The 24,716-nt window shown below is 40.0% G+C and overlaps 1 protein-coding gene across 1 annotated transcript in view; it reads right to left on the minus strand.

Annotated features, from left to right (window-relative positions):
- Positions 1 to 5,098: 5,098 nt before the first annotated feature.
- The window catches only part of COMMD10 (COMM domain containing 10), a 98,172-nt gene continuing 78,554 nt past the window's right edge, over positions 5,099 to 24,716 (minus strand). Inside the window, exons 6-7 of the mRNA XM_042882890.1 lie at positions 6,284 to 6,343; positions 5,099 to 5,649 (exon numbers count right to left, since the gene is read on the minus strand). Of these exons, the coding sequence (XP_042738824.1) occupies positions 5,611 to 5,649; positions 6,284 to 6,343 (99 nt within the window). The 3' untranslated portion in view covers positions 5,099 to 5,610. The remainder of the gene's footprint in view (positions 5,650 to 6,283; positions 6,344 to 24,716) is intronic.

The following is a 24,716-nucleotide window of genomic DNA, read 5'->3' on the forward strand; positions in this document are numbered from 1 at the left end:
TTTTATTCAGACAGAAGTGGAGATGACAGAGATTTCATTCCTCATGCAGAGATAGGGTAAACACACTGCCTGTCATGAAGAATTTTCAATCTTTCTGGGCTGAAGAGCTAAGCTAGTAACTTTCATTCTGGACTACATTCTTAGACTGGCCCAGCACAGTCAGCTTCTCTAATCCTTTCCTCATTCACTGTTAAGGAGGAAAAAGGCAGTAGTGGCAGTCTGAGGACAAAACTAAGACTTCCAGCTAAGCTGTACTCCAGTGCTCAGCAGTGAGTGTTGGGGAGCAGCTAACATGGTCCTTTCCCTGCTTTGCTCAGATCCATTCTCTGCTGCCTGAAAGGACACTTCAAACACTTCTGACATAGAAACAAATCTGCGAGAGCAAGCCTCTCCAAAATGCTTACTGAAAATATTAATTGTGCAGCTGTAAGTCAACCTGCTTCCCCCACCCTCCCCCAAATCTGCACTGCTTACTTTGGAGGCAGAAAAACAAAAAAGTGGATGATGGAAAAAACAGGGCATTCTAACACTGCAGCTACTCTGCTCTGCAGATGAAATGCAATTTTAAGTTGCTATATTACTGCACTTGTGGATAGGAAAGAAATTACAAACCAAGCTCTTCACAGCAGCCTTCAATGATAAACCTTCTGATACAGCATAGATGAGAGGAGTCTTGTTAGCAATGACCAGGGAGTGCTGCTTCTACTCCCTTCATTCGTTCTCAATAACTAGAAAGAATTTCAAATGGCAAGGTCTGGTGCTCCAGCATGTCCAACCCCATCAGTAGTTCTCTGTGACGGAGGCCAGCTGCTTGGAAGTGTAAATCTTTGAAGTCCATTTTAGAGACAGATATTAATTCTTTCAGATTTCCTTGAGTCAGTGTTGTGTATCACCATACAGGGACAGTCAAGGCAACGGTGATGACAAGAAGGTAAATGAAAAGACGACCCACTGGAAGAGAAAAGGGAGATCATCCTGCGAACAGCCACTCAGTTACACATCCAATACATACATCAGTGTATGCAGAGCTCCATATTGGCTTCCTAAGTCTTCAATAAATATACAAAACCTAGGAAAAACATCATGGAAGGTATTTAACTAATCTTGTCAGTGTCAAGGACAAAAGTTTCCTGAATGCATGGCTCCATATGCATGGACATGTCTGATTAGTAACAGACTGATGAAGTCTCCAACTGCATGAGAAAACAAACACTGAAGGAACAAAGAGATCTGAATGCTTTAATTCACTTCAAAGACAGCATATAACATCTCATCAACACCGGCAGGAAGGCCACATGAAAATCCAAGAGAACTGATTACACTATGGAAGTGAGAAATCACTTTATACATAGAGAGTTGCAGGTAAAGGCGCCTTAATAGTTTATTTTTATGAGACACCATCAACAGCATATCAGACAGAAGCACCTTAGTTCATCCACCTAAATGAAGTCATTGTTACTCAGAAGATCAATGTGACTGATCCATAGAAAAGGAACTTTCTCACAATGCCTTCAAGCGTTCACCTTCGTTTGTCGAACAAGGGCTGCAGAATGGTTACCAAGTGATCTGATATTTATCCAGTGGGCAAAAGGCGTCTGTCATTTCTTCACTGAAACACGAATGGATTCATAATTGAAAAATTATGATATGTCAATACAGCCAAACAATGAAATGTCACTGCTGCAGTTGGAAATTAGTGAATATGAAATGGAACAAGTGCTTCACGATGGAGTAACAGAGCCTACCTTTTGATCACAACATTTCTTCTCCCTTGACCAACTTAGGATGTAGTGGTTTAGTAAATTACTTATGCTTTGAAAGAACATGACTTCAGAGCCTTTAAAAATCACACACTTTAAGGCAAGGGAAATGAGGCCGCAAGCTAGAACTCGAACCTGATGTGTCAATAAACCCAGGAAATAAAATGGAATTTAAAAGCCTGCTCTACTGAACCAAAGCAGGTTTGGAGCTTAGTCAAAACTTGAGATAGTAAAGTTGCATTTCTCTGTCTTCCTAAAAAACTTACTTGAACCATCACAGTGCAAAAGTTTCCAGACAATTCCTGTTTTGTTGAGGAAAAAGAAATTTATGCCTGAAGCAGGACTGGGCAAAGATAATCTAACACATTTGTACCCTATAACCCTTAGTACATTATTAGTATTGTTTCTGCTAAGCAATGTACAAATGGTTGCTCTGTCCCAGTATGGTAGAATTTTCTGTGCAGATCTCACACTTTTGCATTTATGACCTGGAATTCCCAGCCTTCATGTCCAAGCAATAATGATGATTATTTATACCCAAACCAAAAAAAAAATATTTCTTTATTTTGCCAATGGTTCAGTTAAAGCACATTTTGATATTACAGCTCTGAAAAAGCACAGTCAGGGAAATATTATAATGTCTGAGCAAAGACGGGCCAAATGTTTTTAAAATGCACCTGAATATACCAAAGCAGATTTAGTAATTTTTAACTACTCAGATTTCCAATTCAGAGCTCAATAAATCTCCTCAGCTTTCCCTTCTCAGCATTACCTTGATAATGTAAATTCTCCATCACACCCAAGAGACACTGCAGACCAGTGCTTTGCGACTGAACTCAACAAGGTCTGAGATGTAACTTCTCTCCTTTGGCAAAAAAACTCAAGGCCTCCTCCTCAAAACACTCTTCAAAGCTATTTTTTCCGTATGGAAAATGGAATAAACAAAACTTTGAGGATTTCCTGCATGAACACTGGGGCAGGTGGTACAACCCCAACCTTGTACATTCAGTTCTGATTAGGTTAAAGCTCTACGTTTTCTTTCCATCTCCTCTGAAGTACAGCTTTGGATTTACTCCCTACTGCAGGACAGGTCCAACTCACACAGCCCGTCTGGCTTTCTCACAGTTGGCAATCTTCTCTTTAATTCAGGAGCACTTAAATAAGTGACAGTGCTAGTCCTGAAGATGATACCAGTTGTACCACCACTACCTATTAGCATACAACCTTAAAGCTTCACATTATGCACAGAAAAGTCTTCCCAAGCTAAGCATTTATTTTTGAGTGCTCCTTCACAAAAGATCAGTAACAAGCATACTTCTTACCATTATGTTTGCCTTGGCTTTTACTATGGCTTCTGATGGTAAAAAAAAAAAAACAAACACAGCTAACCACTGCTTAAGAAATCATAAATCTCTTTATCCACCTGCAAGAATAGATGAAAGCTATTCATTTTACAAATATTACAATCTTGCACTTTGTTTCTTTCTATTTTTCCCTTTGATGTTTCTTTAAAAATATTTTCTACTAACTCTAGATTAAAAATTCTCTTTTCTTCTATCTCAGGCTTTTAATTAGCTTTGCCTAAGTTTGAGGAGTCTAACATTTATGGATTAGTCCAAAATACTAGATGCAGTTAAACATTTGGCCACAGATGTCAGAGTTAACTCTGCTTTAATTTGTTTCTCCACTTTCACTTCCCCTACTAGCTAAAGTTCTCTCTAACCATCTCTCTGTTTTGTTTTTCTCTATTATTTTCAATCAATATATATATTTTTTCCTTTCCCAGCGTTCTTCCTGCCTTCCTTGTAGCTTTCTAACTCCCAAATTTCGCCATGGTCATATCCATTACTCTTCCTTCCTCTCATGCCCAATACTCATTTTCTTCCTTCTTTGTCTGTGGTTTCTTTTCTCCTATTTTCACACAGATGTTCCTGCTGGTTTGTCCAACGATTCTCACACTCCTTTCAGATCCTGCCTTCACTTTCTTCTCTAGGATTCATGGCTGACCACCTAACCTCACATAGACAACGTCCTGCATCCACACAGAGACATCCTTAAGCTACCTCAGATATTATTCATAGGATAACAGAACCACAGAACAGCTTTGGTTGGAAAGGACATTGAAGACCACCAAGATCCAAACACCTGCTACAGGGAAGTGCCACCCACTTTCAGAATTTAAGTCCTGGCTCACAGGGAACATAGGCAAAGCACTCGCAAGCAGCATCCCAGCACACAACAGACTGCCCCACAGGACCAACAGAGAAGCCAAGACTTAGACATCAAGAGCGGGACATTCCGACCTGTGCCAGTAGTGAGTTAATGCCAGCAGGGTGGTGAGTTCTGAGGAAGGTGCAGGGGGGACGTCCCCACCTGCACATCGGTAGCAGCTGGTGCCACATGAGATGAGCAGAGCAAGTCATGCTGAATGCAAGACTGAGGACGAGCTGTCTGTGAGTGGGAGTGTTATATCTCTAGAAGGTCAGGCATTTTGGCAGCCAAGTTTATCAAATGTACAGGTCACTGTGCAATGGCGACTCATTTCTTGTTTCCAATAGAGTAACACCACTGCCTGACAAGAATGGTACAGTTTCATAGGGGATTTGCATTAAGAACCATGTTAAACCTCTTTTTTTCTCTTTGGTGCCTTTCACTCACACACGGGCTGTTACTGTCTTTACCTTCTAAGTCTTTTCTAATATCTCACAGCTTAGGCAAGCAGTCCAAACTCCTCCTGTGTTTTAAAGAGGCAGCACAATCTCTAACAAAGCAACACAAAGTGCTCCAAACAGCTCTCCAAGAGCAAAGGAGAATTCCTCAAGAAGAAAGAGAGACATACTAATACTGAAGACTTTCTCTTTTTTCACCTTTTGTGAGCCTGAAGAGTCGCACGGTGCCCATTACCAAGGTGAGGCAGTGGAGCTGCCTGTCAATGGCTGGCAACAAACAAGAACTAAGATGACTTTTACTTCTCATCCTATTTGTGAACTTCCGTTCATCTGAAACTAATGGGTAAAAAATATGACTAACATTTAAGTCAACGTACTTTATTTCTTCCTGTTACCTGTAAAATCAGCGGTGGACAACGTTAGGAAGGATGAACAAACTGCTGAGAAATACTGCTGTGAGACTACTTCAGTGTTCTTCACTATATATTCCAAGCTTTCTCTCCCCACTTACACTTCACTTACTCACTCACTGTCACACATGCGGTGCTAAGAAGCTATATTTATTCTCGGCATCAGAAGTAAACTCTGAAATCAGGAACACTATCAATTATTTAGCAATTTTCATTTAAAATTTAAAATAACAGAGATAATAAAGCAGGACAAGCATAATCCATTCGTAAATTTAAAATTTATTTTGACAAATTTGCAGCAAGCATTACTTATCGTGAGAATAACAATTCAAAAGGGCAGAGGTTTCATCAGCTGTGCACTTTCTTACTATATTTTCTTACTAAAATTATTACCAAAGTCTTACATTGTTTTTATGTGTAAAAAATAGATTTTATTCATTATCAAGTATCACACCTAAGAGAGAAAAAGAACAACTAACCAAATAACGAACAACAGCAAAAATCTGAGATAGGGTAGCATTCTCTTCTTTTCTCTGTAAATAAATCCACTTCTTATAATTGCTCAGAAAATAAGAGAATGTCCATTACAATCTTCAGGCTCTTAACAATGATTTATCTTGGCTAATGTTACTGCTTTAAGAGGAGATAAGCCATATAATTTTACAGGAAGCAACCCACTGAATCCTTCAGTAAACACAGCTTGGCAATCTATCTTCAATTCAAAATAATGAGGTGGCATGAGTGTGGTTGAGAAATAAGTCTTCAAAAACATCATGTAAGGGAATCCAGCTGTGCTTGTATGGTTTCCAGCTATTTAAAGGAACAAAAAGGAAAAAAAAAGAACCTCTATTCATAAGATATTATTTAGAAACATGCAAACAGAAAAAAAAAAAAAACTTTCCAATGTCTTCAACTACGCATACTAAATCTAATCATAATGCAACAAAAAAACTTGTACTCATGAATGGTTGTTTTTACACAAAGCTATTAGAATGCATTGCCGCAGCTTAAATATTCAAATTTTAAAGAAACAGTTGTCTAAATACTGCCTTTTTTACACGGACAGATGTTTTGCTGCAAATTTCAAATGCATAATAATAAGGTAAAAAAATAATAAGGGTTTATTTTGACTAGATTACGAGCCTGGCATTTCAACATAAGACAGAGATGCTCCTTCCAGAGAACTCTCTGCTGTTAATCATCAGCTGCTCCTCTAGACCTAGCCACCAGGTACGATTACAGTGACTCCAATGCCTGCCTACTCCAAATTTGAATGCAGTCTTCTTGAAAATGCTTTCTGTGATCAAACAAATCCAGCGGCTTTAATTAAAATTGGATCCACTTTCCCTCCAGTTTCATTAGATTTAATTCATTTAGGCAGTACTTCCTGCTGAGCAGCATAAGGTGTTTACAAAGGAACTATGGTATCGTAAAATCTACAGACCTTGTTATAGAACTCAAACAGCTCCTGATGACTAAACTCCACAAACAATTTCTTCAGGTTCTGTGAAGGAAAAAGAAGACAAAGGAAAGAATAAGCATTTTTTTTTCTTTTGAAATTCATTAAGCCCCAGTGTGGGTTTAAGCTGTATGAGATAATGTTTGCAACAGTTAATTTTCCTTCCACTCACTACAGCATCCCTTAAAGATGCATATTCCGTTTTAGTGATGAATTTGAGTCCATGGATACATCTGTTCTCCTGCTGCAAAGAATAATAATAAAATTTCTGTTTAAAATGATTTTGTTACCTAATTTGTAAGTCACAGATAAAAATGAAGGATTACATTCATCTTGCTCAGCAGTCCATCTAAGATCTGGTAAATAACATCATGAAAAATCTGTGATGTACAGCTACTAACATACTGTGCATTAGGCACAGAGTTAATAATAACTTACATTCATTAATCTAACAGTTACAATTTCAGTATGCTGACATTGCTACACACAGATTCAGCCAAAGTTAACAACACAATAGCTTCAAAGCAGGCCTGAAACACTAAAAAAAAGCAAAATATCACAGCTGATGGAAACGACTGTGAATAAAACAGATGGCGATAATAATAAGCATGCGTGTGCTGATGTCTGCAGAAGTGGGGGTTAAATTAAAGCCTCTATCCTGCTTAACTTGCTTGCGTGAAATAGGTAGTTTAATGCCTGCTACTTTCAATCATAGTACCAATCCATCCAGGCTGTTTCTAGCCTAATTCCTGCTAGTCTGATTTGTCACTTCCCTTCTTTTAAAATAAATGTGTAAGTACTACTGCACATTGTCTGTGTTGTTGCTAGACTTTCCAGTGCTTGGAGGCATTTCTAAGGATCACAGTTGCGCTTCTATTAATACTAACAAGGACTTGTGAAAAACTGAATTTGTGGACCTGTCTAGTCTCAATGCATCATTAGTTGGAAAAATGTACACCCGCTAATTTAGTTGAACTTGTATCAACCTAATGTACCACTTAAATGATTAAAAAAATGCTTATTCAACAACCCTGCTTAGATTAGCGAAGACACTTTCGCATACGGACAAGGCTGTGGGCCAGATTCTGTGCACTCTAACACTGATGCAAGTCTCAAGTCAAATAAAGCTGATGAATTTGGCTCCTCGAGCTCACAAAAGCAGCAGAAGTCCTGGGAACGCAGGATAGGTGCTGTCTGGTGCCCATTCCAAAAACAAACTATAGGACACAGGAAAGGGATAAAATGACTGGGGCCAGCCTGTCTGGTGCAATCCCTTCTCCTCGCTCTGCAGAAAGAAGGATCCTTTCCAATAATTTCAGGAAGGCTACAAAAGCCTAGAAAAGGACCAGTGATTTGCATGAGAGACCAGTCTTCACCCTCTGGGAAAGAACAATGCAATTCTGGGAATTGTATGGTGAATACAAAATAAAACTACTAGAACAGCAGTTCCCTTTGCCATGATTCCAGCTGATTCTCCCTCCAAGCAGCATAATGCAGTGACAGGGAAGTAAAAGCATTTTTAAACTCATTCTACCAGCTAAGAAACAAAGGGAAAGCAAACAAGTGGTTTCTTCAGAAGGGAAAGGGGGGAGAGGAAAGAAGAGAAAGCACATGAATAGCAAATAGATTCGTCTGAGTTTTAGGCATTTGAAGCTCCTGAAAGATTTTGGTATTTGAATGGACATAAAACTGAAAAGAGAAGGTTCATGATAAAAGAAATGTATTAAAGTTTATCAGTTCTAATCCATAAAGCCACAGTTTCTCCTCCATGGTTTCTGGCAGATTGCTGCTAGAATTTCAGCAGTGAGATTTCAGTACAATGACTCCTGCACAGGCAGGATGTGTGTGTGACACTTCACCCAAGCACAGCATGACCCACCAGATCTTGTTTCCCCGAGCTCCATGTATCCACCAAGACTGACATCTTCTGGTTCTACCTTACATCAGCAAGCAAGATCAACTTCTCATGCATAATAAAATACATTGAAAAGCTTGCCTTTCGTATTTTTTTCTAAGCACACTGAACTGGTATTAGCTACCCGTTAGAGCAGGCAAACAAAAGAAGTGTATCTTTAATTCAGGTTACTTTGAAACTGCAAAAACAATCAATAGGCATAGGAGCAGACTATGATCTCTCCCCTTATTATTTAACAGTCGCGGTCTGATGAATAAAACAAAACTCACATTTGGCTGTGCCAGGCGAACGTCTGAGGAGATCTAAATGAAAACATGCAGTCTGTAATTTTTTGCTAGTCTGTTTCAGAGTTTGGAGTGGGTCAATGGGAGAGAGGGTATGGCAATATTGTATGGCACATATTATGCACATGCACCCAATTCTCCACTCAAATAGGACTGTTTCTGTACGTAAAAATTTCAACAAAGACCAGTGTCACAAAGCACAGAGCTGAAGTGTGGCAACAGCTGCAAATGCTCTATTCATAATATGTATTTCTTGCTAGCATTAATCCCTTGAAGAAGTATCAAAAGATCACTGTTACTTCACTACAGCCTCTACGCAGACTACAAAACCAGCATGCACAGATAGGTCCTTACAAGAAAAACTTACGTCTGAGCAGGTTGGTGGTCCCATATTTTTGCCCAGATGCCCACTTACCATTTATTTTATTTTATTTTACAATAAATCTCTTATCACTATAATCACTTATTTCCTTTACCTCTCTGGGAACATAAACAACTATAATTAAAACACAGAGTGGCTTAGGTTGGAGGAGATCTTAAAGATCATCTTGTTGATGCCATCATGGGCCGGGTTAACAACCAGTAGATCAGACTGGATCCCATCCATCCTGTCCTTGAATGCCTCCAGAGATGGGACATCCACAGTCTCTCTGAGTAAAAATTTCTTCCTAACATCTGACTTAAATCTCCTATCTCTTAGATTAAAGCCATTCCCCTCTGTCCTATCACTAGCAGATCATGTAGAAAGACAGTCCCCCTCCGTTTATACGCTCCCTTCAAGTAAGGGAAGGCTGCAATGAGGTCTCCCTGGAGCCTTTTCTTCTCCAAGCTGAACAACCTCAACTCCCTTAACCTTTCTTCAGAGGAGAGGAGCTCCAGCCCTCTGATCATCCCTATGTTCCTCCTCTGGACCTGCTACAACAGCTCTGCATCCTTTCTGCGCTGGAGGGCCCATGCCCAGATAGAGTACTCCAGCTGGGGCCTCACAAGGGCAGAGTAAAGAAGGGCATTCCCCTCCCTTTCCCTGCTGGCCACCCCCCTTTTTGATACAGCCCAGAACACATTTGGTCCTCTGGGCTGCAAGAGCACGCCGCTGGCTCACATCCAGCTTTTCGTCCATCAAGACCCAGAAGTCCTTATCTCCTGCTCTCAAGGAGTTCTTCTCCCTGTCTGTACATTACACGCCTGTGATTGCCATGACCCAAACACAACATCTTGGCCTTGTTGAACCTCTTTAGATTCTCATGGCCCGCATTCTGGGCCTGTCCAGGTTCCTCTAGATGGCATCCCTTCCTTCTGTTGTGTCTAAAGCATCACTCAGCAAGGTGTCATCAGTACAGTTGTGGAGGATACACTCAGTTCCGCTGTCGATGTCACTGATAAAAACGTAGAAGAGCACTGTTCCCACGACAGACCCCTGGCAGGCACCACTTGTGACTGGCTTCTACTTGAACATATATTCACTGACAACAACTCTGGCAATTTAGACATAAGGGTGTGGAGCAGGACCTTGCATAAGTCCAAGTATACAGCATCAGCGGCCCTTCCTTTGACCAATGCCACCGCTCCATCACAGCACACCACCAGATTGGTCAGACATGATCTGCCCGTGGTGAAGCTGTGCTAGCTGTCTCAGATCACCTCCTCATCTTGCATTTGCCTTCCAGGAGGACACACTCCAGGATCTTTCCAGGCTTAGACATGAGGCTCACCAGCCTATAGTTCCCCAGGTCTTCCTTTCTCCCTTTTTTTGAAAGTGGGAGTAATGTTTCCCTTTCTCCAGACACAACTTTTCAAATATTATGGAGAGTGCCTTGGCAACCACATCAGCCAGCTCCTTCGGGACCCTGAGATGCATGCCATCCAGCCCAATAGAGTTGTATACATTCAGCCCTATGAGGTGGTCTCAGATTTGTTCTGCTCTTACTCATGAAGAATTCTGCTTCACCATTTGGAAGTTCAGGGACACGACAAGTGTGGGAAGACTGACTGACTGACGATCCAGGCAACGAATTCATTACGTACCTCAGCCTTTTCCATATCTGAGCAGGCCAGCTCCCCCTTTTAACTTACTGATGTGGGGGTTACCCTCTCCTCTGCCTGGCTCTTTGCCTTCTGTATCTAAAGAAGTTCTTCTTGTTGTTTTCCACATTCCTTACTAAGCTTAATTCCGCCTGCGCCTGTGCTTGAGGACTAGGTTACAATGCAGTTCTGTACTTCTTCAGAAATATGTGCTTAGAATGATTACATATCTAGGTTATTACTAAGGAACTTAGCATAGGTAAATTCCTAATCTACCGCAAGAAATTTTGCTCAGATAAAGATACAAAAACTACCAAATGCTATTTTTTTTCATCCATAACTAAAATGCAAGATGAAAACATCACTTTCAGTGTACTGACTTAATTAAATGTCTGTGTGCAGATGAGTCTCAGCCTATTTATGAAAAGTGTAGCTAAACTGCCTTCTTTTATCTAAATATGCAGGTTTTCAGATTCTGTGTATGACCTATTATGTGTTTCTCAGAATATACATAAGAAAACTGTAATTTCCTGGATGTCTAACTTATTTTTCTATCACCTGTATCATTCACTTTTATTTTTTCCTGATGAATTTCTGTATTCCCCCACACCTCTACTCATCAGTTTCACTCTATTTTTTCCCTCATTTCTGCCATCTCATTTTATTTTTGCTATTATCTTACTGTGAAAGAAGCAGACTTTATTCCTACTGTCACTCTCAGTGACTCTAATACATTACATCCCAAACTTTGTGGCAGTAAAAGTCTCATCTCCTAGTTCTGAGTTTTACTTCTGAAGATGTCAGCTTCATAGCATCAAAGAAACATACTTGAGGAGAGATTCTTCTTTACGAACTTAAATGCTGAATGTTAATTGCGGAGATAAGCTTTTTGTCTGATTCAATAACCAAGAACAGTGGTGCAGGGACAGCACTGGAGCAATATGCTCAAGTAGCACAGCTACCAAGTTAGCTGATCTGCAGCTTCAACTAAATAAAGTTGCAGTTATGTTCACAGAGCACTGCATTGACTACTGCTGCGTGAATGGCGGACATCATCCGTGACAAATCTTTGCTTCAGTCTGAGCCCATTGCAGGGAACATGGTAGTATCGTTTTCTGAAATGTATGACCTAATACATTTGGCCACATATCACTACTGACTACTTCTTAGTGTTAAAATTAAATTCTAGTGCCACTTTGCCTTTTGACATCTAGATGGAATATAATTTCTTTCTACCTCTTATCTCATCCCAGGAATGTACCAATTTACAGCCCCCTGAGACTACCCATGAAACTAATAAGCTTAACTGATAGGATTGTTTTCTCCTCTCATTGATCTTCTCATTTATTTTCTGATATAATTTCAAAATGCACAACATTTTCACCTGTCTCTAAAACAGCTGTCCGAAACCAAGTTTCCTTGTCAGGAACAGTGAGGAGAAAGAGGTGAGAGGCATCAGTGGAGACACAAAGAAAAGGAAGATGAAAACTTCCTGCTCCCTCTCAACATTCATATACTGCCCTATCCAAAGCAGTCGTTGTGAATGTAGAGATAATTCTACAACCACCACCAGACCATTTGGTAAATTCTTAGCTGAACAAAATCACCAGGACAAAATGACGAAGTACCTAAGATGTCCAACAGACACTCCACATTGCCTTGGCTAACAATTCATGTTAAAAAAGAATAGTTTCTTGACAGAAAATGTTTCAGTGGAAACCTTGCACAAACAATTCTCAGAAAAAAAAGAGGCAAATGCCTGGTTAAAATCAAAGTGTGGGTTTTTTGCTTTGTTCGTTTGCTTGCTTTTTAATCTAATGCTCTACGTACTTCTATTTTAATGTAATACTCCAAAAGGTCTTATTACTAATGACAGTGTTTTGCAGTCTTTTTTATTGCCCAGCCATATCCTACACACTTAATTCTCCCACCTCATGCAATACATGCAGCAAGGCATTAGGAGTTATAAAAAAAGGCAAACTTCTGGTTTGGAAGCTAACTGGAATGTGAAAAACTGATATTGCTATCATAATTCTCAACTGCAAAGCTTTACTACATTGAAAAATAAATGCCAAGTATTCTGAAGCAAACAGATGGAGGGACAGGCTGGTGCACATCTAAATGTCTACTGACAATGATAATGCTCTCTCACTGAGCACATGTAAAAAAAATCACGGTACATTCAACTTTGTTAATAGTAGCAAGCTGAAGCAAAACATATCTCCATCTCCATATTTAATACAACCTTCAATACTATCTTGGGCCACTTAGAATCTATGTTCAACAGATTAATATTTTCATATTTGCTTTTCATTGTCCAATTTATTTTCATTAGACATCCTTAATGTCCCAGATGCAACAGAAGAAGATAGATAATTCAACTAAGCTTTTTACAGCCGAATTCATATGCATAAGCACCCCTGTTGATTCTTAGTAGTCCGTGTTTCCCTGTGGACGTATCAGCATCTGCACTGCATTAGTTCAGAATTCCTTTAAATTTTCTTGTACCCTGGAGAATGATGCATTTGCTTAGGCACATACAGATGGAAAGAGGGTCATAAGTTGTATCTCACAGAATTTATCAGCCAGATTAAGCTGCTCAGTCAGAAAGATGAATTGTAGCAAGGTAAGAAAAACAGATGCGTTAAAACAGACCTGAAAGCACACCTATTCCTTGACTCTCTGCATAAAAGAAACAGAAATTAAAACTACTTTACACTCCTACTGCAATTGATAAATGTAGTTTAGATAAGGGATATAGCAGAACACTGGAAGTTAAATTCCAACATGTTTTCAAAATTGCACTCCTTCACAATCACAAAAAATGTGAACTTCAAACTTTATTCTTCTTCCAAGGTTATTTCCATCTGCAATGTCAATTGTAGCAAAAGAAAAGCATGCTTTACTGAATTACATGCATTTTCAAGTCTCAGTGTGTAACTATTACAAAACAGAGCATCTTTCATACTAACCATCTCTTTTCTTGAACATGTAGTCTGTTCACATACAGCATTCTCCCCTTGAAAGCAGTATTTCTTTTTCAAATAAGCACAAATAAATCAGATTCCTCGTGGCGTTTATGAAGGTCAAAAGCAGCAGCATCCTCAGGATGCCCTTCCCTCCCCTCTCAATGTCTTTTTAAGCTCCCTACATGAAGCTCTGCGCTGATTCTTGACATCTCATCAAGTGTTACAGGAAATGAGTGGTTTGGAGAAACACACAGATAACCTTACTCCAGCAGACACGAGTGCATCTAAGCACGCATTCATGGAAAGCACCTAGAAAAAATGCATCACACAGACCAGTAACAAACTGCAGGAATGTGGAGACCTGCAGAAGACCTTTCATACACCTAAACAGCAACAAGAAATGCCACACGTTTGCACTTCCGTTCTCCCTCCCACCACACACAGACATCTCCTGATGACTGGCTGCACTGCTGCACAGTCCTCGAGGTAAAATCCTGTGGGAAAAAATGACTACAGTGTTCACCTCAACACAGTCAGTCAGAAAAAATATCAGACTGTTAGAGAACAGAGAGATAGGAAGCTTTCTTCCTTGTTCCAAACAGCTGTATCCAGGCAAAGTGCTGCTCTGTCTGGAATCTATAGGAATTCACATTCCTATTAATAACATCCAGTTATGCTGGCTGCTCTTTTAAAATGCTTCTTTGTGGAAAATCTCTTCAGACCAAAAACTTAGGCTTGTAGACTTGTCATTTCTATGCAGAGATTATATGAAAAAAATTCTTCTACAAAAACACCACAGTAAACTCAAACATATTTTGGGGAAAACAGGTGTTATGCGTATCAGTGCAATCTCATCACAAAAGTCTTTTTCCTGGTACGTCCCTTTCTGCTCTAGGAATGAAAAATGGCTCATGGAAGATGTGTGGAAAGTTTGACTTCCTTCTGTCTGCTCTGTATTTTATATATATACCCTCAGATGTTTTTCCCTTTTTTGGAGATCATATGTATGTCTATAGTGTATAGTGGTCCTCGCCTAGGATTAATCACGGGGCAGCATAAAGCATCTGTTTGCACAAACATATCGCTGTAATTTCAGGATTCAAGAGAAACATAAGAAGGTATATTTGCCAAATATTATGTCCGAGACAAGATGTATTTAAAAACTGTTGTTTTCTTCCACTAATGGAAAAAACAGCCTTTGGAAAGACACGCGCTCACTGCTGCATATTGCTTAGACAGTGTCAAGTTTGGAACAACCAGAATAGAATTCTCTTATTTATTCAGAACTCTGCTTTCACCATTATCTCTTTTTATTCCTGAGAAGAAATTATTTGCTCTATTATTCTGCTGCATAACTTACCACAGATATAAAGGCATATAAACATATGTTCACGAGCACTGCAAGGAAAACAGTGTAGATTAAGTGCAGTGCTAGTCTAACATTAACACCTGAAGACTTAGATTAGAGACTCAAAAAACAACAGCTGCAACCTGGAGAAGTATTTGAGGACAATGAAGCTCAGCCTCAGAGCATCAACTGCAGATCGAGATAGACTTGATGGTGTATAGATACACGACAGCCAGAACTTCTACATCAAGGAGAGCAGCTCAGCATTGCAGACTGCATTGTTTGCTAGTAGCTGGCATGATTAACAACAAGGTTCTAAACTCTCACGTTCATAACAGACACGCTTCTAATGATGGGCATGAAAAAAGCTGGACTTAGTGAAAGCTCATGCTGTGATCCAAACTGCTCAGTGACCTGCCCACGAGCCTGCGTCCGTGAGAGGAAGCTTACATTACTGTGCTCTGTATCCACTTCTACAGCAACCTCTCTGAGGGAGATTTCATATGGTATAACCATTCAGATGAGGATCATCTAAGAAGACTTTAGATGAATGGAGGAAGCTGCTATCTTTCAGTAGTGTCAGCTCATAAGCCTACCTGGTTCAACAAGATACTGCAGCGTTGCATTGTTTTACCACAAAAGCCTTTCTTCACCGCCAGAAAATCTAAAAGTATCTATTGTTTGTACTGAGGAACATGAAAAGAGGCCAGATAAAAGAAACTGGCAGCCAGAAGAAAGATCTAAGAAAACACAGACTCGTGAAATCAGTGCAATGGATGTGAAAATACCCTTCCCAAAAAGCCTGCTTAAGTACCTTCAAAACGTCAAGATTAGACAATTTGTACATTAATTCTTTTGTATGGAATGGGTCACTTAGACTGTCACTAATATGGATCTTGTTAGGTAGTGAAATAAAGACAAAACACTTTCTGCTGTTGCTGTTCTGCTAAAAGCACATTTGTGGCTGTCAGCAAGCAGATCTCTGATCTCCCAGTCATTTATGCTGGGAGAAGCACCGATACCTCAGCTGCTGACTGGGGAGAAAAGCCATTCAGGGCAGGGATGCTAACTACAAGCCTCATCCTCCAGAGGATCACGAACAGACCTCTCAGAGAATGGCACTGCTTGAAAAGTTATGCATTTTTTGTGTTATGAAGTCAGCCAGTATTTTCACTGCACTCTGAGAAATAAAGCAGTGTAGTTAGTTTTATGAAACAAGGTACATGAGCATGGGGCTGCAGGGGAAGTCTCTGTGAGCAAAGCCCAGCACTGCCCTGTCTCAGGACAGACCAGGTCCAGAGGCTCCAAAAGGGACCCACCACCATCAGCACTGAGCTGTGAGTGATGCTGGGTGCTGGGAGAGCAGACTGAGGGAAGGGAAAACCGCTGCACTACAGCAGCTGGGAAAGTGCAGCGAGGAACGTGAGAGGGAGAAACCCTGCAGGCACCAAGGGCAGAGCAGGAGGGCAGGAGGTGCTGCAGGCACGGAGCAGCCCTGCAGCCCAGGACAGGCTCATGCAGGAGCAGGCTGTCTTGTGCAGCTCATGGGCACTGAGCAGAGCAGATCCCCATGGTGCAGCATTGGATGCAGGCTGGAGGAGTCCTTTGCATTGCATTTTCTCCCTCTTTTTCAATGACAAGGAACAGAAAGAGCACTGTGGTGGAGGTGCCCTTTGCTGTGAAACTACCTCAAGTGATGTCGCATTTTGCAGTTGTAGTCAAAATTAAGAAGTAAATACATGACTCCTCCTCAATATCTCTTCCTCGCCGCAATCAGCCGAGCAGTGCCTTGAATGTGGGCTATGTGCTGACATCAGAGTGGGGTCAGACATGGCCATCTGCAGCAGGTGACACAAGCTAACACCAGCATTTCTTAAGCCACAAGAAACTTAGAAACTGGAAGAGATCTTTAGCCTTTAACAGACAACTTAGATACAAAAGTTTCTCTTTTCCACAGAAAATGATATTATACATGATATGAAACAATATGAGGGCTGCTCCAAATGTCATGCCTCCCGTTCTATGTTGGCCCATGACATCAGAGGCAGATGTTGGTGGTACAGCAGTAGAAGTTGAACTTTCCTGCCAATATTGCTTTACATTTTGTTGCCACGTGGCAGATGGCAGCAGAGGGGCAGCCTCACAGAATGGCATCCGACATGGAAGATGCAGATGAAGCAAAGGTGTGGAGGTTTTCCTCCACGCAGAAAAAATGGCACCCACTGACATTCATCAATGCTTGCTGGACGTCCATGGAGACCAAAAGGTGGATGTGAGCACAGGACAGTGGTGAATGCTATGTTCAGAAGTGAAAGCGATGTGAAGGACAAGCAATGTTCCGGATGGCTATGCAGGCTCCTGTTCATCAGCGGCAAAAATGCATGGTTAGTGGGGGTGACTATGTTGATAAACAGTGTTTTGTAGCTGAGAATTTGATCCATCAAATAGCTTTTATTCTGCTCTTTGCAATGTACATTACATGGAAATAAACAGGAGGCTTTATTTTCAGAACAACCTAAGTATAATGACAGAACGGTCTTCTCTGATTATGGCTCTAAAATCAAGACTCACTTTTTATTAATGGCAGCTTAGAAATAACAAACATTGATGTTTTGCCTTCTTTTCTCTGCAGCATAACAGACCAAAATGGAAGATGCTGTGATTGTTCCACTGGACAACAAGGAAACAAACACTTCATCATAAAACAATCCACCAAAAAAAAACCTCTTTTCCAGTTTGTCACTAAGATTTACAGGTGGCTTAAGCAGCAAAAATTTGCAGTTTGGATTTCATGCAATCAAATTTCATTACTTCATCGCTTTTCTGAAAAATTATTAGTAGCTTGATACAGTGGTGTGGTGTGAATTCTTACTGCTTACAAAGAAAACTGGACAGGCTACTATGGATAGAAAGTAGTCCAAGTGCTTTGTAAGTGTTTCCACATACACTGAAGATTAAATCAAACCAGTAACCAATGTTTCTTTCAAAGCCAGAATATTAATATAAATACAGAGGGATTACCCTCTCAGGAAAGGAAGAAAAAAGTTTTGGCTAACATAAGCAATTTGAAAGAGGATATTAAATTCTTTTTTATTTTCATCATGTCTCTGGGCTATTGAATTACAGCTCATACAGATTACCTTAAACTGTGTCAAGCAGTATGAGAAATAGTGCACAAGGTCTGGATTATTCTATAGATGGCTGGAGCACAAAACTCAGGCTGGCTGCAAAGGTCTTGGTGAATATAAAGCCAAGATATTTTTCATATTTTTCTCTTAAAACAAACCTATTTAACTCCAAACTAATTAGACCTGTCCCTTTGCAGGCAACGCTGCACGACACACAACTGGAAAGATAAAGCAAGGAATAAAAACTGATGTTATACCGTGCAACCTCCTCACAAGCACAGAAGTGAGATTAATATTTAAACAAGACTTTCACTTTTTTTAACACGACTTTCTAAGACGGAAACGTGTTACAGGGCAGCTTGCAAATGCTATTTTGCCTTTAAGAAGGACTTTATAAAATGATGTTTAAAGTTGTGTGTAAGATAATATGTCACTCAAGAACAATGAAAGCTTACATCTTGGTTAAAGACTCGTCTGTACTGATTACAGTATGGTTTAAAAGTATAACATATGGGCTAGTCTTTAATAGCTACACTTGTAATTTAAGAAGTTAAGAAACATTTTAAACAACGTTTTCATATTTTTCTTATCTGCCCCTTTAAAATGGGGAAAATGCTAAGACTGTGTCTGCTGACTGCAAGAGGTTTTGAATTTAAAAGAAAAATATAAAAACAAGGGAAATAAATGTCCTGGGAATACAAGCTACTATGAAATTTAACATGACTTTTCTCCTCCTTTTCGTGAAGAGGTGGTTTTTAATATAAACATATTCTTCTTTATGTAGGATTTAACAGAGAAAACTGCAGTGCTTGTGCTAAAATACTCTGATCAGATTAAACTGATGTGAATCAATACTGATATAGCTTGTTTCTAATACTGACTTTCAATTTCAAGTCTAAAAAAGCTGCACTTCTTTCTTTTTAGGGCATAAGTAAGGTGCTAGTAAAGGGGAAAAGGAACAAGAACTCTATGCAGATATGACAGGAAAACAGAAAATTAATTTCAACTGTGACAAAACACAGTTTTATAAGTACACAGTTTTATATGTATAAGGACAGTTTTTATATGCAGTAGGAAGTTTACCTTAAATGAACAAAAAAGAATACGATGGTGAAGGGAACGGCTTCTTCCCCACTGGCTAAATGGCAGGCATCAAGTCCAGCCTTTATTTATACAACAGAAGAAAATCTCCAACAGTGCCTGAGATAGAGATAGATCTTGTATCTCAGCCCCACAGTAAGTCTTCCATTACTCTGGGATGTTACAGTTATTCAAATCGTATGTGTATGTATGCACAGTAAATTGCTTTGTCTTTCTTCTTCGTGATTCATAAGCTCTTTTCTCTAAAGCGACTGTCTGTTCTTTTGCACTTTTTTTCCTAACGAAAGTGAGAAAGTAAGGGAGACTGAACTAGCTCAAGTTCACTTTAGGCAACCATCAGGAGACAAAACAGATATTGAAAAGCTAATATTCTTCCTCTTCACTTAGTGCAACGCACTAAAAAGTCATCTTCAAGGTAAGCGATCCTTTATTTTGTCAGTCAGGTATCAGCAGCTTATCACGTAAAAGCAACCATACTTTATCACATGGGCTGCAAAATTCAGATGAGCAGTCAAAACTGACACATTATCTACTGGGGAAGAGAGGGCAAGAGGGAGATAATTGTTTCAAAATTTATTAAAACATCTATACCCTCAAATACTTCAAAATGATGCATCTCACATAGGGCATCTGCACCTCTTTTAGTTGTGTACCTTCCTCTCCCTTTGCTGGTCTGCAACGTCACAGGTATGGATGAATAGACTCTTTACAACTACAGTGTCTGCTTGAGTGACAGCGCTGAGCTGAGGCTGCAGAGCCTTGAAACATTCATACCACCTCTCTTTGCTGCTCTGCCAGTTGCAGGTATTGGGACTTAACACAAACATTGGATCACGTGGCTTGCCCTTCACCTACAAGCAAAATTTATCCTAAAAGAGAAAAACTTACCTTCTCCTTTGAGTAATTATATAGAGATTGACAAACCAGTCACATACTGTTTAAGCTGGCCAGGTACTTTGGCTGAAATCTAATGTGACAGCATTCTTCAGAAAAAGCAAATTAAGAGGAACTCTATTGTCCTACTTGTGAATAAAAGAATTAACAGTTAAATACATACTCAAAGGGAGATGCCATGAGTTTTCAAGAATGGGAAGAGTGACTGCTGAACACTGAAGAGTTCTATAGCCCTATGCAGAGGAATGAATTAGCTAATTTGCTCTCCACTTGCTTTAATGAGAATAGTCTAATATGCTTGGAATCATTAATTTTAAAGGATTAACGCGTCACTGCACAGGGAAATCACTTCTATTTGGACTCGTTTGTTTATCTTACAAATAAGCAGATAAACCAGCTAGAAATCTGTGAGGCAAAAGCAGGGTGGGATCACTGGGTCTTTAAGGAAAGTGCAGTTCCAACAGTTAAATCAACAGCTGGTAATCCAGCTCTCAAGCTGGTGAATGCTGTACTTCAGTTTTGGTGGTACTGGTTTTGCAAAAGCAGAAATCTACAGAGATTTAAAATACAAAGTGCAAGAACATAGCCTGATACTTCAAGATGGGACAACAACTGAACAAGTTGCATCTCTGTATCAGTAAGAATTTGAGTAAAAATACAAAGCATTTTGTGTTTCAGTGTTTCTCCAGGAATTGTTCAAACCTTCTGTATTGACAGCTTGAAATGCTGAAGCAAACTAATTACAGTGCAAGACCTGCAAGCCTTTCAACCACTGCTACATTTGGTGCAGGCATGAATGAAACTTTAGGATCCTGCACAACTGGAATGCATTTACATGCCTTTTTTTCCTGGGGATATCTTTTCTTCTGAACTTCTGAGGTCCACCCTTCAATGGTTCTACATGCAAGAAAAGACTTTTTATCTTAAAACATCTCATCATATGAACAAAGGATGTAAGATGCTTCAAAAGTAATGCCTCCCATCTATTTCCATGGAAACTACAGTAGATACAGAGAGCATCAAATGAACATCGTTTGATAAATTCTCAGCTACAGGACACCATTTATCAACATAATTACTTCCACTAGCTATGCACAGTGCTATCCACTAGCTACAACAGGTGATTTTAGTTTTACCTTGTCAAACATTGTGGATCTTACCTCCTTATAGAGCTTACCTCACACAAAGAGTGACTCTGGGTAATAACTAATCACTATCCTTTAGCCGAAGACTTGGTGAGGAATAAAATTTCAGCCCATCCATGAGAACTGTTTCTTTGCATATTTTTTGCAGGGACTGGATCCAAAGATCTAAAACCTCTGGAAGATGGTGATCATATATTTTAGGAATCCACTTTTTTCACCTATCAAAGACGTGGAATTGGATGCACAGGCAAGTGTAGAAACAGCAGCCAACAAGATTACCTATATGACTTGCTAGAAGGACAGTGAAATTCACATGTGACAAGGCTGCTGAATCAACTGCCAATCTAGAGATCTAAAGACTTCACTGACAGTTTGATTGCCTACCATGAACAGCTTAAAAGTGCTGCAGCTGGAGTTCTGATTAACGATTTTTAAACAGTGCAAGAAGTATTTCAAAGAGCACAAAACATCCATAAATGGCAAGGTAGGACTGAATAGAGAGAGAGAGTCAAGAGCTGTTGGAGAAAAAAAGATTGCTGCTATTAGTCAGTTATGCCTCCAGGCACCATTCAGAGCATCACCTAGCTCTTGGACTCGTGCTGTAGGATCAAAATGCAATAGTCACATAAACAGGATGTGCTAGATTCCCATCAACTGATAAAAACTGTGTAAAATACAGTTGGTAGGCTCGCTTTGCACCATAGTTGCATGGTCCATTCTCTCAGAAGAAAGCCAGTATATATGTAAAAAGATTGCTACTGTATTAGTTACAGATAATGAGAAGGAATTGCAAGTGCTTAGCCAAAATTATCATTTTTTTCTGTGAAATCTTGCCTGGATGCCATGGCATAATCTAAACAGTAAAACCATGCTATCAGATCTAATTTCTTTTTCAGATACCGACTGAGCATGAATTCCTTATAGATGAATTAAAAATACAATCTGCAAACAGGTATTTGGTGATACAAAGAGGCTGCGACAAAACAAGAAGCTGGAGAGGTGAAGCTCAGCATCAAAATGAATCTATAAATCATCACGCTGAAAACTCTTACCCAAAAGCTCCCTGAAAAATCCTTCAACATTCTGAAGCCATACCAGAAGCAGTCTCACAGGCCATTATTCTGATGGCAATCGTACACATTATTAGAAAGTACTGCATTTTCTACGCTTCTGCTAAATGGCAGCGTGGCATCATCTCCTTAGTATTTGTACCATCCTGTATAATTTGAGTGCATTTCACAAGCAGTATGTTTTCACAAAACAAGACAAATTAAACACTGACAGAGGTGCATATTCAAAACTCACGGAATGAAAAACGAAATTATGCTTAAACTGCAATTAAGATTATGATCATTCATATCACCTAAGGAAATTAATGAAAGACAATTTACACTGATTGCTTCATAAAATCCCAGAATCCTGAATTTTTTTTAAGTGCTTCTTGGTTACTGACTGCAAACAGCTCCTTCCAGCTGACTGACTGCAGTTGACAATACAATATATAGCAGTAATTTTGGAACAAAATATTGCTTTGCCATAAGCACTCTCAATTCCTTACTGACCACAGTGGTTTAAACATGCCATGGTCTTACAGACTACAAAATGCATGGGGATCAACTGTGACTTGAGGATTACAAAGAAAGCGATTTTTTAACACAAATCTATCCAAATGTCAATATAGACCTTGAAAAAGAAATATGTCAGGATCAGGAGAGTGCAGAAATGGCTGCTGATCAGCCCTGCTGTCACTCTATGATCTAGGAGACAAGACGAAAAGACAGTCTGGCCATAAGCCCTGTAATTCTCAAGTTGGTGGTACCTGAGTTTCAATAAAGGCCTGTCCAAATGTTTCCAAAGTGTTATACTGGCAGCTGTAAGCCAAAACCCACAGAATTTAGGAGGGGAAAAACAAAAAAAAAAAGAATAATTCGTCAGTCAGGGACCTGCATCCACAGTATAAGGAGGAGAATAACAGCTATGATAAAGCCAAATGATTACTTTCCACTGCTGGTCTTTCAAGTTGGGTCACATGAGACTGCAACTAGAAAATTAAAGAATATAAAAAATCATTATGTCTGTTAGGGATTTGTTGAAGGGATTAGGAGTGCAGGTAGTTGATCCTCCTGGTTGGAGACTGGGATCTGGGCAGGAGGAGAAAGGACCAGTACAATGAATGGCTGTGTGGATGGTGGCATGCCCAAGGTTTTACATGCCATGATCTAGGATTTTATAGGATATATCTTCAATAAAACGAGAACTTTGACTTCAGATGGAATGCATCAAGAGGTGTTGTGCTTGCAAGGTCTCACCTTGATGGGGGATTTCAACTACCTATACACCTGCTGTTAAAATTACTACAAGCAATCCAGGAGACTTCTGGTGTCCATCAAGAATAACTTCCTGGTGCAGGTACTGGACAGACCAGCCAGAAACATTACTGGACCTGATGCTTATAAATGCAGAGGAGATTATCAAAGCAGTTAAGCTGGGAGGCAGTCTGAGCTGTAGCGACCATGCCCTGGTTGAGTTCATGATCTCAAAGACAGTGGGCATAGCAAAGAATGTGGATTAAAAGAGCTACAAAGGTAGATGAAAAAAAGAGGATACGAAAAATATACATACTCAAATTTCCCCAAATCTTTGAGAATTTACCTATTATGTACTAATGTTGTCCACAGGTTCGTGCACCACCAACAGCATGGCATGAAGTTTGGTTGGCTATAAAGTCTGCTGTCACCTAACTGTGGTTCCCACGTTCAGTTCTTCCCCTGAAAGATGAAATCAGCCTTGCATTCTGCTGATCATTTCCGTCTTGATTCTCAATATCAAAAGCTGAAGTTTTAAAAATGGCATTTCTGAAAAAGCTCAGGAGAGTGTAAGGGTTATAATTTGCCTTGTACCTAATTTCATAACCACAAACTATGTTCTTTTTAATTAGAACTATAGAATGGCTTGGCTTGGAAGAGACATTAAATACCATCTAGTTCCAATTACCCTTCAGCCCCACTGCTGTAAGTAGGGACACCTCTGTCTAGACCAGGTTGCTCAAATTTCCACCTAATTTCCAACTTTCCATGCACCCGCAGCTTCTCTGGGCAATCTGTTCCACTGTTTCACTACTGTCCAACAAAAGAATTAAGAATGTAATCTAAACTTCCCTTCACAATCATAAAAACTGTCCCTGCCCTGTCACTACGCTCTATGATGACGAGTCCATCTCCATCTTTCCTGTCAGCCCTGTGCTGAAAGACTTTAAAGAGGTCTCCCGAGAACCCTGTCATCTACAGCCAACTCCCTCAACCCTTCCTCACAGGAGAGGGGCTCAAGCCCCCTGGTCCCACCACTCTAACAGTTCTGCATCCTTCATGTGTTGGGGGCTCCAGGCTGGGATGCAGTACTCAAGGTAGGGTGTCACAAGGACAGAACTGACAGGTGAGAATTACCTCCCTTGATCTGCTGTTCTTCCTTCTTTTGGCACAGCCTAGGACACAGCTGGCCTTTCAGGCTGTAAGAAGACATCACCAGCTCATATTCAGGTTTTTGCCCTTTTCTACAAGGCTGCTCTCCATCCATCCATCCATCCATCCATCCATCCATCCATCCATCCATCCA

This window comes from Lagopus leucura, unplaced genomic scaffold (genome assembly GCF_019238085.1).
Source record: "Lagopus leucura isolate 7727_CA_CO unplaced genomic scaffold, USGS_WTPT01 Super-Scaffold_100036, whole genome shotgun sequence".
In the NCBI taxonomy this organism is placed as follows: Eukaryota; Metazoa; Chordata; class Aves; order Galliformes; family Phasianidae; genus Lagopus; species Lagopus leucura.